Source organism: Panthera leo, chromosome E1 (genome assembly GCF_018350215.1).
Source record: "Panthera leo isolate Ple1 chromosome E1, P.leo_Ple1_pat1.1, whole genome shotgun sequence".
Classification (NCBI taxonomy): domain Eukaryota; kingdom Metazoa; phylum Chordata; class Mammalia; order Carnivora; family Felidae; genus Panthera; species Panthera leo.
In genome coordinates this window covers 47,359,348-47,376,172 of record NC_056692.1, presented here as the reverse complement: position 1 = coordinate 47,376,172, position 16,825 = coordinate 47,359,348, and the positions used below count along the sequence as shown (strand labels likewise).

At 46.2% G+C, this 16,825-nt stretch overlaps 1 protein-coding gene across 13 annotated transcripts in view; it reads left to right on the top strand.

Annotated features, from left to right (window-relative positions):
- PITPNC1 (phosphatidylinositol transfer protein cytoplasmic 1) overlaps nucleotides 1-16,825 on the top strand; it is a 268,172-nt gene that overhangs the window by 146,628 nt on the left and 104,719 nt on the right. For all 13 annotated transcript variants that reach the window (XM_042917205.1, XM_042917203.1, XM_042917209.1 and 10 more), the window contains 2 exons: nucleotides 6,296-6,384; nucleotides 7,454-7,461. In XM_042917205.1, coding sequence (XP_042773139.1) covers nucleotides 6,296-6,384; nucleotides 7,454-7,461 — 97 coding nt within the window. The remainder of the gene's footprint in view (nucleotides 1-6,295; nucleotides 6,385-7,453; nucleotides 7,462-16,825) is intronic.

The following is a 16,825-nucleotide window of genomic DNA, read 5'->3' as shown; positions in this document are numbered from 1 at the left end:
CAGCAGGGGCAGAACGAGGATCCCTGTCCTGGGCGATCTTACCTTCTAGGTGGGAGTGACAGTGCGCAGTGGCCATAACGTATGGGAACATCAGATATTTCATTTTTTAGTGTTTATTTATTTTAAAAAATTATTAAGTGTTTATTTACTTTTGAGAGAGAGAGAGAGAGAGACAAGAGCGTGAGTCGGGGAGGGGCAGAGAGAGAGAGAGGGAGACACAGAATCCGAAGCAGGCTCCGGGCTCTGAGCTGTCAGCCCAGAGCCCGCTGCGGGGCCAGAACCCACGGATCGTGAGATCATGACCCCAGCCAAAGTCGGACGCCCCACCGACTGAGCCACCCAGGCGCCCCTGAACGTCAAGTATTTTAGAATATTTCATCTTACATATTCTACGGAAATATATAGTCGGTGTGTAAGCATTGAATATAATATTCAATAAATGAGATTGATTAACCTACTGTATTTTGTATCCTGGAGAAGTAGAACATGTAAGCGACTTCCTCCCAGCGTGCCTTTCAGTCCATGCAAGTCTTCTCCGTTCCGTCTTTGTCCTTAAGAACATGGTGCATTCTCACGTTGCCAGGATCTCTCCCTTCTGCTCCTCATTCACCTTCTCCCATGGGAACTCACAGGAACAGAATGTTGGCCTGGCTGGATCTGAAAAGAACTAGGACGTCCATCCAGTCAAACCCGTGCCACCTCGGTTCTGCCTCACTCCTGACCAATGCCACTGACATCACGTGGCCCTCTCCCTTGAGTGCTTCCCAGCGTGCTAGCCGTGTTACTGTAACGCTGTCCGAGCACAGCCTTCCAAGAACTGACACACTGGCAGACCTTTTTTCCCAGAATCCCAATGCAGACCGCTCTTAAAAAACATTTTTTTTAATGCTTACTCATTTTTGAGAGAGAGAGAGAGAGAGACAGAATCCAAACACAGGGAAACATAGAATCCAAAGCAGGCTCCAGGCTCTGAGCTGTCAGCGCAGAATCCGACACGGGGCTCGAACCTACGAACCGCGATCTCGTGCCCTGAGCCAAAGTCGGCCGCTTAACCAACTGAGCCACTCAGGTGCCCCCAAACTACTCTTTTAAGTAGGGAGAGCGGTGGTGGCGTGTAAGTGAAATTACGAGCAGAATTCAAAGACCGGCCAGAACAGTCATTAATCGAAGATCAGCATACGCGGAACTGGGTACCGACGATTCTTATCAAATAATTGTCAAATGCCAGGTTGGAAAGAAAAGGTGAGAACATCCCTCCTGGACCAGCGGAAAATGAGGTTCTAAAAGGTAGCTTCGTCCTTTTTAGAAGTCCCTTAAGTGGGCTTTGCTTATGTGAGCACAATCTCCGCATCGACAGTGACAGGTTTCAGGGACACTGTGAGAAACGCCTGAGCAAAGGGAACCCAACGGGCTGTCTTTCTGCAGGGAATGTTTTAAGTCCAAAAGGTGGTTGATTCTAGTGCTGCGTATCCCGCATGAGTCGGTGGGTAAAACAGCTCAAATAAAGATTCTGGTGCAGACCATCATAACTCTGATCCCCGTTGAGAAAATGAAATTAGACTCCATTTAGACCACATCTGGCCTAATGATGTTCAGTACCTCCTGGGGCCAAAAAAATATTCCCAAACGAGCCTAGATTGTTAAGAGAGATTAGATATCAGGGCGAGTCTGGTAATAATCTGGATTGTAAAGTGCCAGAAGCTTCTAAAGAAGGGATGGTTTGGGTTTTCAGTTCCGGAAGCTCTTGATGAAGTAAATAAACACGCTTCAGCTGAGACCAGTTCAGGTTATGCCTGCGTTTTGGGGGCTTCTTATCAGATCAGTTGTAATTTAGGGAGACCTAGGGAACAGGTGAGAAGGGTTCAGTTCAGTGGCCATATCCACTGAGGTCCAAGGCCGGGTTTCCCAGTCTCGGCACTGTTACTAATATTTGGGGCCAGAGAATTCTTTGCTGTGGGGGCTTTCCTGAGCATTGTGCATTGTAGGGTGTTGAACAGCATCCCTGGCCCCTACCCACTAGGTGCCAGCAGCATCCCTGCCCCCCCTCCCCCAACCTCTCATTTGTGACAACCAAAAATGTTTCCAGACTTGGTCAAATGCGCACCCCCCCCCCCCGGGGCGGGGTGTAGAATTCCCCCTCTGCCCCATTGAGAACCAGTGCTCTAGGGTGACGACCATACCAGTTTGCCCAGGACTGGGGAATTCTGGAATGTAGGACTTGTACAACTAAAAGCAGGACAGCCTCATGTAGACTGGGATGGGTGGGTCACCTGGGTGTGTCATTGACAGGTTCTGTGTTTCATACTAGAGTTTAAAAGTGGAAAAAAATACATAAAAGTGAAAAGCCAAGCGTTTTGAAAAGTCAGTCTTTGGGGGGCATTGACAGAGGTGTTTGGGCAACAGTATCATTCCACGTCAGCATGTTTTACGATTCTGTAAAGGCTTCAGGGTTTTGTCTGTCCGTCTGTCCTTTTCCTCCGTGCCTCTGAAGCCTGACATAGTGATACGGGCCATTGGGAGGTCTGGTCGCGGCCAGTGGATCAAGAGGACATGATTCATTCCATTCCAGAAGAGAGACTCTTACATTTTTTTTTTTTAAATTGATGTTTATTTATCTTTGAGAGAGAGAAAGAGACAGAGTGCAAGAGGGGGAGGGACAGAGAGAGAGGGAAACATAGAATCCGAAACAGGCTCCAGGCTCCCAGCTGTCAGCACAGAGCCTGACACCGGGCTCGAACCCACGAACTGTGAGATCATGACCTGAGCCAGAGTTGGACACTTAACCAACTGAGCCACCCAGGCGCCCCCTCCAGAAGAGAGACTCTTGTTTGACACCTGGGAGTGAGTTTGAGTGACAGACTTCTCCTTAGAATTGGAGGCTGTGTGACAGTATACATCATGAAAGTGACAGCAGCAGTGGGGACTAATTTAATTCCATTTTCCTTTGCAGCCCTGATAAATCATTGCCACGGGGAAAAATAAATTTTACTTCCTCAGACAAAAATGATTTGAATAATGATGTGCTCTGGGGAAAGTGGGGGCTGAGAGAAAGTCTGTTAGTGGGATTAAAATATTTGAATATTGTATCATGCAACTTTCTGCCAATGCCTCCTGCCCCCGGCCCGGTAAATGGCTTGTAGTGAGAGGTTTTCCTTCCTAGACTAATTGAAGAATCCTGTAAAGTGGCATCAGCCCTCTTGGCTGAATGTTGTGGGGTTTTTTTTAGGGCGTCTCTTTGGAAAAGGCAGCTTTTTCCAGTGCTTCGTATCCTGGATGAGTTGGTGGATGAAACACCTGAGCTAGAGATTCTAGGGGCTGAAGTCCTGACCACGTACAAATAGGAAAGGTCTTGGCGTGGGTAGAAAATTGCTAGTGCTTTTCAGCCAGTCTCCTTCCAGGAAAGTGTTGTCGAATGGGGATGTGGTTCTTCTGGGAGGCTTTCTAAGTGACCTGGGGTCTGAGTTATGGAGGGAGGGGGCTGGGGCCCCAGAGTGCTATGCCTCAGGAGCCTAATGCGTATGGGGAGGTGTTCCACCCCCAGCGTGGACAGTGGAGAATGGGCTCTGATGCTTGTAGGGAGACCTAGGTACTTGGTCTTGGTCCGAGCTAGAGAATGCCTAGCTTTCTTTGGGGGAGATTCTACAATGCTGTTCCAGTCCATTCTGTTCCAGTCCATTAACAGCCCAGGGAAGCCACCTGCCCGTGAGTAGAAGCTGTGTCTTCCTACACCACCTGCTGACGCGCATCGCCCTGGGCTCTGGGGCAGAAAGGAGGGAGCCCCGGGGGGACTTGTGCTCGTGCCCATTAACTGCAAGCAAGCCCAGCGCAATTTTCCCACCCTGCACGTCAACCCTGGTTGCCCTGCTGCTTCCGCGACAGAAAGGATAAATCAAAGGCAAAAGCTATAAAAACCCCGTCAGGAAGCAGCTCCTTCCTTTCAAGCAGTGTGAACGTAAGGTAAATGAGCAGTTACTGCAGACCTGATTTTATGGGAGTGAGACGTTCTGCGGGAGAGCGGCAAGAAAAATCGCGATGCGGGGCAGAAAATGCTCCTGCCCACGCCGCCCAGCCCACCGGAGAGCGGTGGCCCTCTGTCTGACACCCCCCCAACTTCGGGGAAGCTTTGGGTCCCCCATTTGATTTGGCCCTGATGAGCCGCCTGGAGCTTTGGGTTAGGTCCGGCTGGCCACTGAAAATACATATTTGTCTTTAAAAAAAAACAAAAAAAGGGGGTCCTGGACACTGTCAGAAATAAGAGAAACAATTCGAGAAGACATGCGAGGTGCACAGTATTTTTCTGGCTCGGGTTGTCGTTTAAACTCCATGTCCGAGAGAGGGTGGGGATTTGGGGTTCTGTTAGCTTGATGGCCCCATTTTCTTGGAATTCACAACTGCCCCGTAGTGTTATTGTCAACATGGTGGCCTTCAGGAGCTCAGAGTCTGTGTCCTCTTGGGGTCTGATGTCCGGCTAGGCCCAGAGTCCCAGACCCTTGAGCTGGAAGCCCCAGGATGGGAAAGGAACAAAATGGGGTGGGGGCCAGGGAGGCGCCTGGTGGGCTCAGTCTGTTGAGCTTCTGACTCTTAATTTCAGCTCAGGTCATGATCTCATGGTTCATGAGTTTGAGCCCTGCATCGGGCTCTGTGCTGACCGTGCAGAGCCTGCTTGGGATTCTCTCTCTCTCTCTCTCTCTCTCTCTCTCTCTCTCTGCCCTTCCCTTCCAAAATAAATAAACTTAAAAAAAATTAAAACAAAATGGTAGCATCCGGAAAGACACAAAGCCCCCAGGTATAGTGCTGGGGGCGGGGGCAGGGAGGTAGAATAAAATCATGCAGACATATTTAAGCAATACAGGGTACTATATATTTAAAAATAGCATTTACAGAATTCTCTGGGCCTGTACTGCTGTAGAGTTGGCCCCTGAAGGAAAACAAAGCCAAATAAAACTAAACAAAACTCAATGAGTCTTTGGTGTACAAAAGGTCTTGAGACCTGGGCCCCTGGGTTTTCTTTAAGAATTTGTTTTCTGCTCATGGCTGCGCGGGTTCCTGCTCCAGGGAAAGGCTCCATCACTGTATCATTTCCAGTGGCTGCCTTAACAGATCCCCACACACTGGGTGGCTTCAAACAACGCAGATTTGTCCTGTCTCGATTCTGGAGGCCAGAAGTCTGAAATCAAGGTGTGGGCAGTGCTGATTGCCCATGGGGGCTCCGCGGGAGAGGCTGTTCTGTGCCTCCCTTCCAGCTTCTGGTGTCTGAGGCAGTCCATGGCTCGTGGCTACGTCCCTCCTGTCTCCAGCTTCTGTCTTCACCTGGCTTCTCCCCCTCTGTGTATACCTGTCTCTAAATCTCCCTCTCCTTTCTCTTACGAGGACACTAGTGCCTGGAGTGAGGGCCTAGCCTAGATCCAACGGGATTCCATCTTGAGATCCTTAATTACCTACAAAAGGCCAGCTTTCACCTAAGGTTAAGTTCACAGGTGCTGGCGGTTAGGACGTGGCTACATCTTTGGAGGGGACACAAGTCCCCCAACTCCAGTCACCAAGGGGCTATGTTTTGTTCTTCTTCATATCTCTAAAATCATTACTGTCTGTCGTTTTAGTTCGTTTTTAAAACATCGCCCTTGTGGATTGTTGAGCTGACACCCGGCTCTGACATTTGCCTCCGTCTCCCTCCCTATTCGGTCTTAAACATCCTGTCCGACCACTTCCGCCATATGACTCCTAGGAGACCAAGGCCAGGCTGGCCACACCCTCCCAACGGCGCACCTTCTGGGCACTGAAACCTCATGTCCTTGCAGATCAGGTCAAAGAGGACAGGCTAACAATCGCATGAGGTTCCCCGTCCCCACACCCAGGCTGCCATCTGCCTCCCCACATTTTAAGAGCATATGAAGGGGCCCCTGGGTGGCTCAGTCGGTTGTGCATCCGACTTTGGCTCAGGTCCTGATCCCGTGGTTCGTGCGTTCAAGCCCTGCATGGGGCTCTCTGCTGTCAGTGTAGATCCTGCTTTGGATCCTCTGTCACCCTTGTCTCTGCCCCTCCCCCACTTGTGCGCGCCGTCTCACTCTCTCAAAGATAAAAAATAAACATTAAAAAAAAAGAGCATATGAATATGCACAGAAAATGGTGAACTATGGTGAAAACCAGAGGGATGGGGAAGAGATGACCCGTGGAGAGAAGGGCTGTCTAGGCATGCCTCCACTTTCTCTGGCAGTTTATCCAGAAAGCTGTGGGAGCACGTGAGATTCTGGACAGACTCTTTCTAATTGTCTTTTTCTTTTTTTTTTCCTCTTAGCAAACTGCCCAGCTGGGCTAGAGCTGTTGTTCCCAAAATATTTTACGTTACAGAAAAGGCTTGGAACTATTATCCCTACACGATTACAGGTAAGTCCGTTTTACAACCGGCAGGTCACATGTAGCAAGAGAACGTAGTGCGGTAGTCAGATTTCACTGATTCGGGGTTTATTATCCAAGCAGGGACTGTGAGAGCCCCGTAGTATCTGTCTCTTCACCATTTGCCTTCGTCCTTTGAGATCAGTGCTCTTCCTAGGGGGGGCTGGTAGGAATTGAACTAAACCATTCCAGCTTGCTTCTTAAAGTGATTTTATTAAATAGCTTGTGGAGAAGGAACGTGAAAGGTTTGTTGTTGTTGTTGTTGTTTTTGTTTTTGTTTTTGTTTTTGTTTTAGTAATATGTCTAGAGTTTTCATGATCCCTATTTCTCCCTATTTCCTCAGTAGTCCCCAAGTAATTTGGGGATGTGGTTTGTAAATAAACAAGTTTGTTTACTTTGATTTGTTTTACAGCTTCTCCCAAAACGTTGACTATAATTTATGTCAAAGTTCTATTGGGTCTCTCTGCCCCAACTACTTCCTCTGCAGTTGGATAATACGATAATTATAAGATCACTTTCCCTCTTACTTGGAATGGGATGATAATAAACTCTGTGTTGATTCTGAACTAGAAACTGTGCTCCCAAATTTGGAAGGTTTGGTTCCTGTCCCTCAAACACGAAAATTCAAGACCCTACTTGAATATCATAACAGGCTCTTCTTACTGGTTATAAAAGCTGTTTTTCCACTTAAAAGATTTCCTTTGTGGTTAATGAAATGCTCCACTGAAATTATTAGTCTTTAATTCTGCTTTTATAATGCCAGCTCGATGGTTTTTAATTAGCCACAAACCTATAGGCTAATTGAACCTTGTCTTACAGTCCTTATCTGCCCAACCACAGAAGTATCATCTGTAAGAGTTTCATGAGCAAACATGGAGATATTTATGAAAGTTCAGTTTTTGGAAGGTTTCTTTAACATATTTTTAATAATTATAATTCACCAGTAGTTGTTAGTTCTGTGGTTTTATAAGCCATGTGGTTGCATATAAGCATGGTCTAAATCATCATTTTGTCTCTCTTTTTTCTTTTCCCTCTTGCCCAAATGAACATCCGGGACCAGAATACACAGTAAGTGTCATTTAATCATTTTTAAATATTCAGTTTAAGAACAGTGGAGTAATTGGAACTTCCTGTGTCTTTCTCATCGTACCACGTAATAAAAAAATAGGGGAATAATTCAAATCAGAAATATTTAAATGTAGGCTATTACATAGCTGTATGTAATGCAATAACTTGCATGTTCTCATTTGTTCAAGAATATGAATGTTAATTTGAAATGCCTTGATATTCACCTTACGTAATTAACTTTTGCTTGTATTTTTAAATAGCTTGACTGCTCTACTGGTGATAGTTCAATGTAATAGAGCAGTTGCCAGAAATACAATATTAAAGTGATGATAATAGCTGTTGACAGAAGGTGGGGCTGATACCTAAAGGCTGTGATCTGATCACTTATTGGAGAACCTCGTAACTAGAAAGACGTTCATTCAGATTATTTTCCTCTGAGCTCTGGATTGGGCAGTCTTGATGGCTTGATGAAAATCATTTGATTTCTTCCTGCCCTAAGGGCCTCTAAAATCATTACTTAGTTAGCGTTAAAAAAGGAGACCCTATAGTATCTCTGTGTCACGGCGTTTTCATTTGGATCATTTTCCTCAACAACCAACAGGTCAAGTTGTCATAATAAAAAAATGGGGGGTTGCCAGGGTGGCTCAGTCAGTTGAGCATCCAACTCTTGACCCCAGCTCAGGTCTTGATCTCAGGGTCGTGAGTTCAAGCTCCGCACTGGGCTCTCTCTGGACGCGAAGCCTACTTAAAAAAAAAAAAAAAGAAAAGAAAAGAAAAAAGAAAATGGTTAACTGAGCTATAATGGAGTTGAGTTTTTGGTCTTAATCAAAACAATCAAAGGAAAGAGACCTGGTGAGAGGGAGGTGGAGGAAAATGATTCATTGTGTCCTTGGCAAGAGCACAGTGCTTTGCACATAATGAATGCTCAATAAATAGTTATTGAATGGCAGAAGGAAGGCGAAGACAGATGGATCATCTCCTCAGGCAGAGGAGAAGGGTCACTGGCTTTGGAGTCAGGTAGGCCTGAGTGTCCTCTGGCTCTGGCTTTGCCACCTTCCTGCCCAAAGTTCTTAAGCAAGTGACCCCAGTTGCCAGTTCTTTAAACTTACATGACTCTATGAGTATATTCTCCCCTGTCCTTTGCAAAATGAAGAAAATAGTATCCAGAGTTGTTCACAAAATTAAATTTATTCCACTTAAAGTTTCCTTTAGGAGAATAAATTACATCCCTCATTCTTGGGTATTACAATGTCTTTCCTTGGGCCACCTGGGTGGCTCAGTCGCTTGAGCATCTGACTCTTGATCTCAGCTCAGGTCTTCAGAGTCGTGAGTTCAAGTGCAGCATTGGGTTCCATGCTGGGTGTAAAGCCTATTTAAAAAAACTTAGATAGGGGCGCCTGGGTGGCTCAGTCGGTTGAGCGTCCGACTTCAGCTCAGGTCACAATGTCGCGGTCCGTGAGTTCGAGCCCCGCGTCGGGCTCTGGGCTGACGGCTCAGAGCCTGGAGCCTGCCTCCGATTCTGTGTCTCCCTCTCTCTCTGCCCCTCCCCCGTTCATGCTCTGTCTCTCTCTGTCTCAAAAGTAAATAAATGTTAAAAAAAAAATTAAAAAACATTTAGATAAAAAAAATTTTAGATAAAAAAATTTAGATAAAAAGATAATAAAATATATTTCCTTTTACAAAACGATAGGAATATATGTAGCATTTCTTCCCTAATGTCTGTAAAAAGGCAATTCTTTGGCAAAATACAAATATTACATTTTAGAAGTAAGCAGCTTAACTTCTCTGAACCAGTTTCTTCATCTCTAAAATTGGACTAAACCCTCTTCCATAGAGCCATTAATAGAAGGATTCAGTGATTTAACATGGGGATCAGAAGACTTTTTTTTTTTTTTTTAATGATTTATGTATTTTTGAGAGAGAGCACGTGTGGGGGAGGTTCACAGAGAGAGGAGGACCAAGGATCTACAGCAGGCTCTGTGCTGTCAGCACAGAGCCCAACGCGAGGCTCGAACTCACAAACTGTGAGATCATGACCTGAGCCCAAGTTGGATGCTCAACCGACTGAGCCACCCAGGCGCCCCTAGAAGATGTTTTCTGTAAAGGGTCATATAGTAAATATTTTCTGCTTTGCGGGCCAGCTTCCGTCACTGTGAAGGCAGCCATGAACAATATGTGAAAGATGTTCGCCTGGTTGAATTTCCTCGGACAGCAGGCCCCGTTGGGTCCCAGGCTATAGTTTGCCAACCCCTGATGTATACAATGGTTAGCACGTTGCCTGTACATAGCAGGCAATTAAATGGTTCCCCACCAACACTATCCCCAGTTCCATGGCTGCTAGCAACTGAACCGCCTCTAAGAGGAATGCTTGGGTAACTTTTGAGTCTTGCTTCTGTTAACAGTTGTGCAAGTTACCTCCCTCTAAACCTCCATTTCATCATCTGTAAGCGGGGAAAATGTAGTAACTATCTCATAAGGGCGATACGAAGATGATATTAAATAATCTAACGTGAAATCTTAGCCCAGTCTTTGGTGCCTGGCGAATGCTCGATAAATGTTCAATGCTAGAAGCTGCCATCATTACAATGGAAGTCCTATGGGCGAATAAATGGGAATACATCTTGGTGCCCTTCAATGCTGACTGGGCTCCAATTCTTAGACCGGATGGGGCTAATTGTCTAGGATATTATTTGATTTTATTAGTATCCGATGTTATCCTTTTTCCTGCTTCTCCGAAAGCTCGTACATGGACTTTTCACTTGAAATGTGATCAGTAGTTACAGGGACAAAAGAATTCATGTCCCTATAACTATGCAAAGGCAGTTATTTGCTCAGCGAGCTTTAGAATTAGGTCACCTTGACTTGACCCAAAACTCATGGCACTTATTCCCCCAGAAGCCAATGACCATACCATGAAATGTGGGGGTGATTCATGGAGAAATGAAGTCTGAAAAATGCTTGACATCACGTTCAGTTTTTAAGAATATACATTATAGGACTTTGGTTCTGAAAACAGGATGCATCAGAATGAAGACCACAGCTCCTGACAAAGCCATTCCCATGGGGACGCACCTCCTCGGGCAGCCCTCCTATGAAAAGCTTTCTGGCCAGCCCCCATTACCGTGGACTCGGTCTCCTGTGCTGACCTCTGCACAGGCCACGGCGGATTTCTCAGGGGTCGTGGCCTTTCCTTCTGTCTAGCTTCTGCCCCACGGGACTCCTGTAGGTCTTTTTTTTTTTTTTTTAATGTTTATTTTTGAGGGAGAGAGAGACAGACAAAGCACGAGCAGGGGAGGGGCAGAGAGAGAGGGGAGACACAGAATCTGAAGCAGGCTCCAGGCTCCGAGCAGTCAGCACAGAGCCCTGACATGGGGTTTGAACTCATGAACCACGAGATCATGACCTGAGCTGAAGTCGAACACTTAACTGACTGAGCCCCCAGGTGCCCCAGCTGTAGTTCTGATCACACAGCTCAGACTTTCAAAGGAGCATGTTATTTTATTTCTATTTGAGAAAACTTTTGGGATAAAACATAAAGAAGTTAGTTATAGTTGTATAGGCTCATACTCACCCCCTTCTGTTTGACTCGATGTATTGCTTGATCTTTTCTAGGGCCCTTATTTTATTTATTTTTTTTTTTGTCAGTTCCCCCCTAACAGTACCCCCAATCCTTGGGGTAGTTGATTAGGCCTGCTGAAACAAAGTACCCCAAAATAACAGAAATGCATCTTCTCATGGTTCTGGAAGCTTAGAAGTCTGAATCAGTGGTTGGCTGGGCCATGCTCCCTCTGATGCCTTATAGGGGCAGAATTCTTTGCCTCTTTCCAGGTTCTGATGGCCTCAGGTGTTCCTTGACTTGTGGCTGCATAACTACAGTCTCTGCCTCTGTCTTCACATGGCATCTTCTCCCTGTGTGTGTCTGTGCCTTCACCTGGTGTCCTCCTTCCTGTGTCTCCTCTTATCGGTTCACCAGTCCTGAGGTGACTGGGTGGCCCAGTCAGTTGAGCGTCCGACTTCAGCCCAGGTCATGATCTCATGGTTCGTGGGTTCGAGCCCCACATTGGCAGAACCTGTTTGGGATTCTCTGTCTCCTTATCTCTCTGCCCCTCCCTTCCTCTCAAAAATAAACAAACATTAAAAAAAAAAAAAGAGGGAGAGACCAGTCCTGTTGGATTAAGGACCTGCCCTACTTCATCTTATTATAAATAATTCCATCTGCAGCAGCCTTAAATCCAAATCAGATTACATTCTGAGGAACCCGGGTTAGGACTTAAGCACATATCTGGATCGTGGGGCGGTAGGGTGGGCAGGGATGCGCGCGCGCGCGCGCGCGCGCGCACACACACACACACACACACACACACAATTCAACCCATAACACCATCTTTCAGTTTTAGATCAACAATCATTTATTAAACACCGACAGTGTATAGAACATCATGCTAGTAGGTTCCATTGAGTAGCTGCTGTCCTTTGGGGAGCCACAATCTTGTGGGGGAGAGGCTAGACATTCCAATGGCAGCCATCAGCAAGGCACAGGGTTTTCTGGAGGCAAAATGGGACAGGCCATCGTTCAGCCCAGAGGGCAGGCTGACACCAGACCTGCCCACTGAGCTGGATGAGCTCTGAGTGAGGCTGATGGCAGAAATTCAGACCAGAGGGCAGAATGCATGGCACTGGGCCATCCAGGCAGACAAGCAGGTGCAAGGAGCAAAGGTGAAAAGAAGAGCCTTGGTCTCTGGACCGGGGCCCGGAGCTTGGTGTACAGGTGACACGGCCATCTTTCACAGGGGACTTGATCGTGAGATACGGGAGTGATAAAGTCGCCAGCTTTAGCAAGTAAAAATACAGAATGTCCTGTTGAATTTGACTTTTCAGATTAATGGCATATCGTTTTTAGTACTTCTCAAGTATTGCATGGAATATACTTCTACTGAAAGATTGCTCATCTTCTATTTTTTTTCTGGCAACCCTATGGGAGGGGGGACAGCACTGGGGCAGAGCTCATGTCAGAGACTTAAGGACAAAAGTCAGGTTATAAGGACAGGGGCACATTGGTGGGCCAGAAGAAAAGGAGGAGAGGGAACTGTACAACTCGGCAGCTTGTCCTAAAGTTAACGTGCCACCTTAACCCGAAGGCCAATCCAGTGGCCTGTCAGAACAACTTAAGTACTTCCTGCCTCAGGTAGGTTTGGCTCAGGAAGTGAAATGGATTAAAGGGGGCGGGGCTTGGGAAGATGAGAGGAGAGCAGATGAGTGTAGAACTGTCAACATTTCAAGGAATATGTGTGCTAAGGGTTGTGGTTGAAGCACAGAGCATTGTAGAAAGGAGAGAGAAATTTTGCCTGGAAGAAATAGGGAAGATTTCCTGGAGAAGGCGGGGTTTGAGCTGGACCTTGGGAATAGTAGAAGTCCTACCTGCAGACACCCGCTGTGTCTTCGTCAGTTCAGGCTGCATGACAAAAAACACCATGCACAGGGTGGCTTCAACAAGAGACATTTATTTCTCACAGCTCTGGAGGCTGGGAAAGTCCAAGATCGAGGTAGCAGCTGATTCAGTTCCTGGAGAAAAAGCCCTCCTCCTACTATGGCTTCATAGAACTGGGAAAAACAGAAAGCCAGCTCTGATCTCTTCTTATGAGGGCACTTATCCCATTGTGAGGGCCCCACCCTCATGACCTCATCTAAACCTCATCACCTCTCCAAGGCCCTCCCTCCAAATGCCATCACATTGGAGGTTAAGGTTTCAAATATAAATATGGGATGGTGAGGTGTGGGGGCGGGGGGGCAGTCCGGAGCATGCACACTCCAGGCCCAGTGGGTAAGTGACATTGCTGGATCCTGGAAGCTTGGAGGCCAGGTCATGGTGGCTTTGAATGTCATGCGAGGTCTGTATTTAACTCTCTACAGGAGGCCACATTGTTCCTGGCTAGTTCACTTTGATTTTCCATCCTAAACATAGCACAGGTTTTCTGTCTGCCTTCCCAGTGACTGGGGGTCTGGGTTTCTCCCTCTGGCTGCAGTGGTCATTCTGAAGTTGCCTCCCTCCCCTTGCCTCACACTCAGCCAAGTTCTCACGGTCTCTGCCCCGACAGTTCGGGAGGAAGAGCCCGCTCTTCTCCCTGACTCCAGGCTCTGCTCCCTGGATTTACGACAGATGCTTTCAATTGTCTTCATCCTTTTTCCTGTTTTAAATGCTTTTCCGTTGGCCTTTTTGTCCCCCAATCCTTTCATCCTAAATACCTCTTCTTGATGTCGTTTCAAGCCCATATTTCCTGTCTGTGCCCAAAGTTTTGCCCAGAGCAAAACTTCTCCAATGCCTGACTCTCAGCTGGGATCACCTCACCCTGCCCTCCCTACCCTCCTTGGAGACACAGGGGCTCCTAATACTCTAGACCGCTCTCTGTTCTCATAGGATTAGCCCAGAGCAATGTTCATCTATTCCTAGGATCCCCTTGGTCCTCTTATCTGACTGTCCAGCTTATTACTGAGACCTCATGCTGCCCTCATTTGTGACAAAACCCAGACAAGAGAACTTTCTATTTAGGGTCATGTAAGGCTTCAACATTATCACAGTGATCAAAACATAAAAGCTTTTTCATCACTGTGTATGACTGAGTCGTTAGGATTACGTGGAAATGCCATGTGCCCAGGAAGTGGAAAAAATATCTTTAGCTTGGTTATAGGAAAAAGTCTTAATTACACAGTAAACAAAGACTAACACGATGACAATTTTCCAGAGGACGGACTATCTAGCCCGTTCTTCAAAACCTGCCGGTTCTTCTGTAGTTTGTAAAGTCACAAAGGAAGGTGCCCGAAGAGACTGGCTGCCTTCCAAAGTCACTGATTTTGTTTCTCTTGAGCTAAAAAAAGGCGACACTGGACTACGAACATAGCTCAGCCGCATCAGTTCAGCCTTGGTCGTGATAAAGGGGAAAAAGTTTTTTCTCATTTGTACGAATTTGAAAACTGAAGCTTACAGTAATTTGATAGTGGTGACCCAGATACACAGTTACTATATATATTTGGGGGCCATGACCATCCCACTCCACCAAAATATCTTTTTTTTTTTTATTATTTATTTAAAGATTTTAGCTTTTTAAAGTAGGCTCCACACCCAGTGCAGAACCTGAACTCACAACCCCGAGATCAGGAGTTGCCTGCTCTACCGACTGAGCCAGCCAGGCTCCCCTCCGCTAAAATATCTTTCAATAAGAATTCACAGAAGAAGCCATGACAGATGGGAAGCCCCTTTGTACTGGTGAGAATGGCTTCTGTTGCCCAAGATGCAGAGGCGGTGAGCTGTCCCGTGTTCCTCCACATTGTCGTTATTTCGCTGAAAAAGGTGGACAAGGTAAATTATAACAGACCAGGGAGAAGGAGATGACTCTTGAATGAATAGCTCAAATGGTGTTGAGCCACAATGAGAGATGGGGTTGTCTGGGGTTGGTTCAGACCAGCCAGGGTAGAGAGTCGAGCCTGCTCACCGTTGAGAACGTATCATGAGTCACCCGAGGTGAACTCGGGCCATCTTCCCCGGAGTGGCACGGGAGGCTGAGGTATTTTTCTGAAAGCAACTAACGGCTCTGGATAGGAACTTCCCTTGAAATCTTAGCCCCAGTAGATCCCCGATAATTGAAAGTGCTGATGGGTGCTTGTGTGTGAGACCGATGATCTCCATGCCCATCAGGCTTTTCTTGAGCTCCCCATCCCCACCTTCCACTGAGTCGCAGCCAAGGGTAGTAGAAATCACCGAATTACATAACTAGGAAATAGGTGCCAGTACAGAGAAAATACACTCAACGCCTGAACGCTAGGATTAGTCTTATTCAGACGGACATGAGAGTACAATCTGGCCATCTCAACTAAGCTAAGAGAATGATGGTCCTCAAGTGTTCCTTCTCTGGAGTCATGGAGACAAGGGTAGGGATGGGGGTTAGATAGTTGGGAAATAACTTTTATCTCCACGTCGCAATTAACCCTGAATATCCAGGGCAGAAGGTAATCGTGGTGATCAAAAAGAAATAGTCTTCCAGTTGGGGGCGCAGATGAGCAAGGCAGCAATTAGCCACAGGCCGGAGGAGGACCCTCCCAGAGGAAGAAAAGAAAAAAGTCAGTGGAGACATAGGTCACGACACAGGTCATAGACCATAAATAGTCGAGAGTCAGAATAGCCAAGTTCAGAAATCTTCAGGGGTCAAGAGATTTTAGGTGGAAAAAGTCTAAAACCACTCATACCTATCATTAAATTGTGCACAGTCAGTTAGATAGGGAAGCACTGGGTTATGCAAAGCTACAAAGCTTAAGTTATTGCAGGACTTGTCAGAGGCCTCACTTTTCTGCCATACATTGTGAATCTTCACATGGGAGCTGCAGCACTTTCCACACTTATTTTCTCCTTGGGATCTTGGGTTTTGTAAGGACAGCCTTCTAAACCTTAAGGGAGCTCCAGAAACTTCTCTCAGGGTTAGAGCCATTATGCACCCACAAAGTAGGTCAGTGGATCAATTCTATTTCAGTAAATGTTGTTTTCTCTAAAATTTCAGTGAGTTAATACATTGCATAGTGATTACTGTTCCTCAAATACCAGTGGTTTGAAAGACTCCCAACAGTAATGACCTGTGAATTTCTTTCCAAATGGTGCCGTGTGACCCCACAGCAAAGGCAGCCCTGCACGGAGATGACAGTGATTTGTTTCCATATTGAAAATGAACTGGTCATATAGGGGGTGGCGGGGGGACCTTATTCACAGACCTAGTCAGTTGGTGCCTGGTGACTCAGGATCCTTGGAAAAGCAGTGTTCTTTGTCTGGTGGATCCCCTTTTCCATTTCCTCTGGCTGTTCCCAAGCTGTTCCTTGTACTTCAAAGAAAATTAATTCAGCCATCTTGGGGGAGAGGGCAGGCGAGAAAATGGGCTTCTCTACCATAACGTTAACATTTTGAAGTTGTTTGCATTTTTTTAAACACCGCTCAGAATGACTTTATATGGGTCAGTCATCAGAGAGAAAATACATGTGTCATAGAATCTTCCTTCTCTTTTGTTTTCTGTTTTCCACTTGTGGCACTGAAAATTGGATTTCTCTTCTCTGGTTTATTAGTACCTATGGAATTGTGTTCAGTGTATGTTGGGGAGGGAAGAATAGTACAACTGCACAGATTTTGTGGGGCAGATTTCGTTGTGTAAAAATACAATAAATTGCCTAAATTTGGTGATTAGAATAAAGTGAGTGCAAAATTGCCCCCGTGTTTTTGACCCTCTACCCACTAAGATAATCTCAACTATGTGATATCTAACATCTTTTCAGTTCAGAATCTCAACATTGATCTTCTTTTTAAGAGTGAGTGCGATTTGTTGTTTTTTTT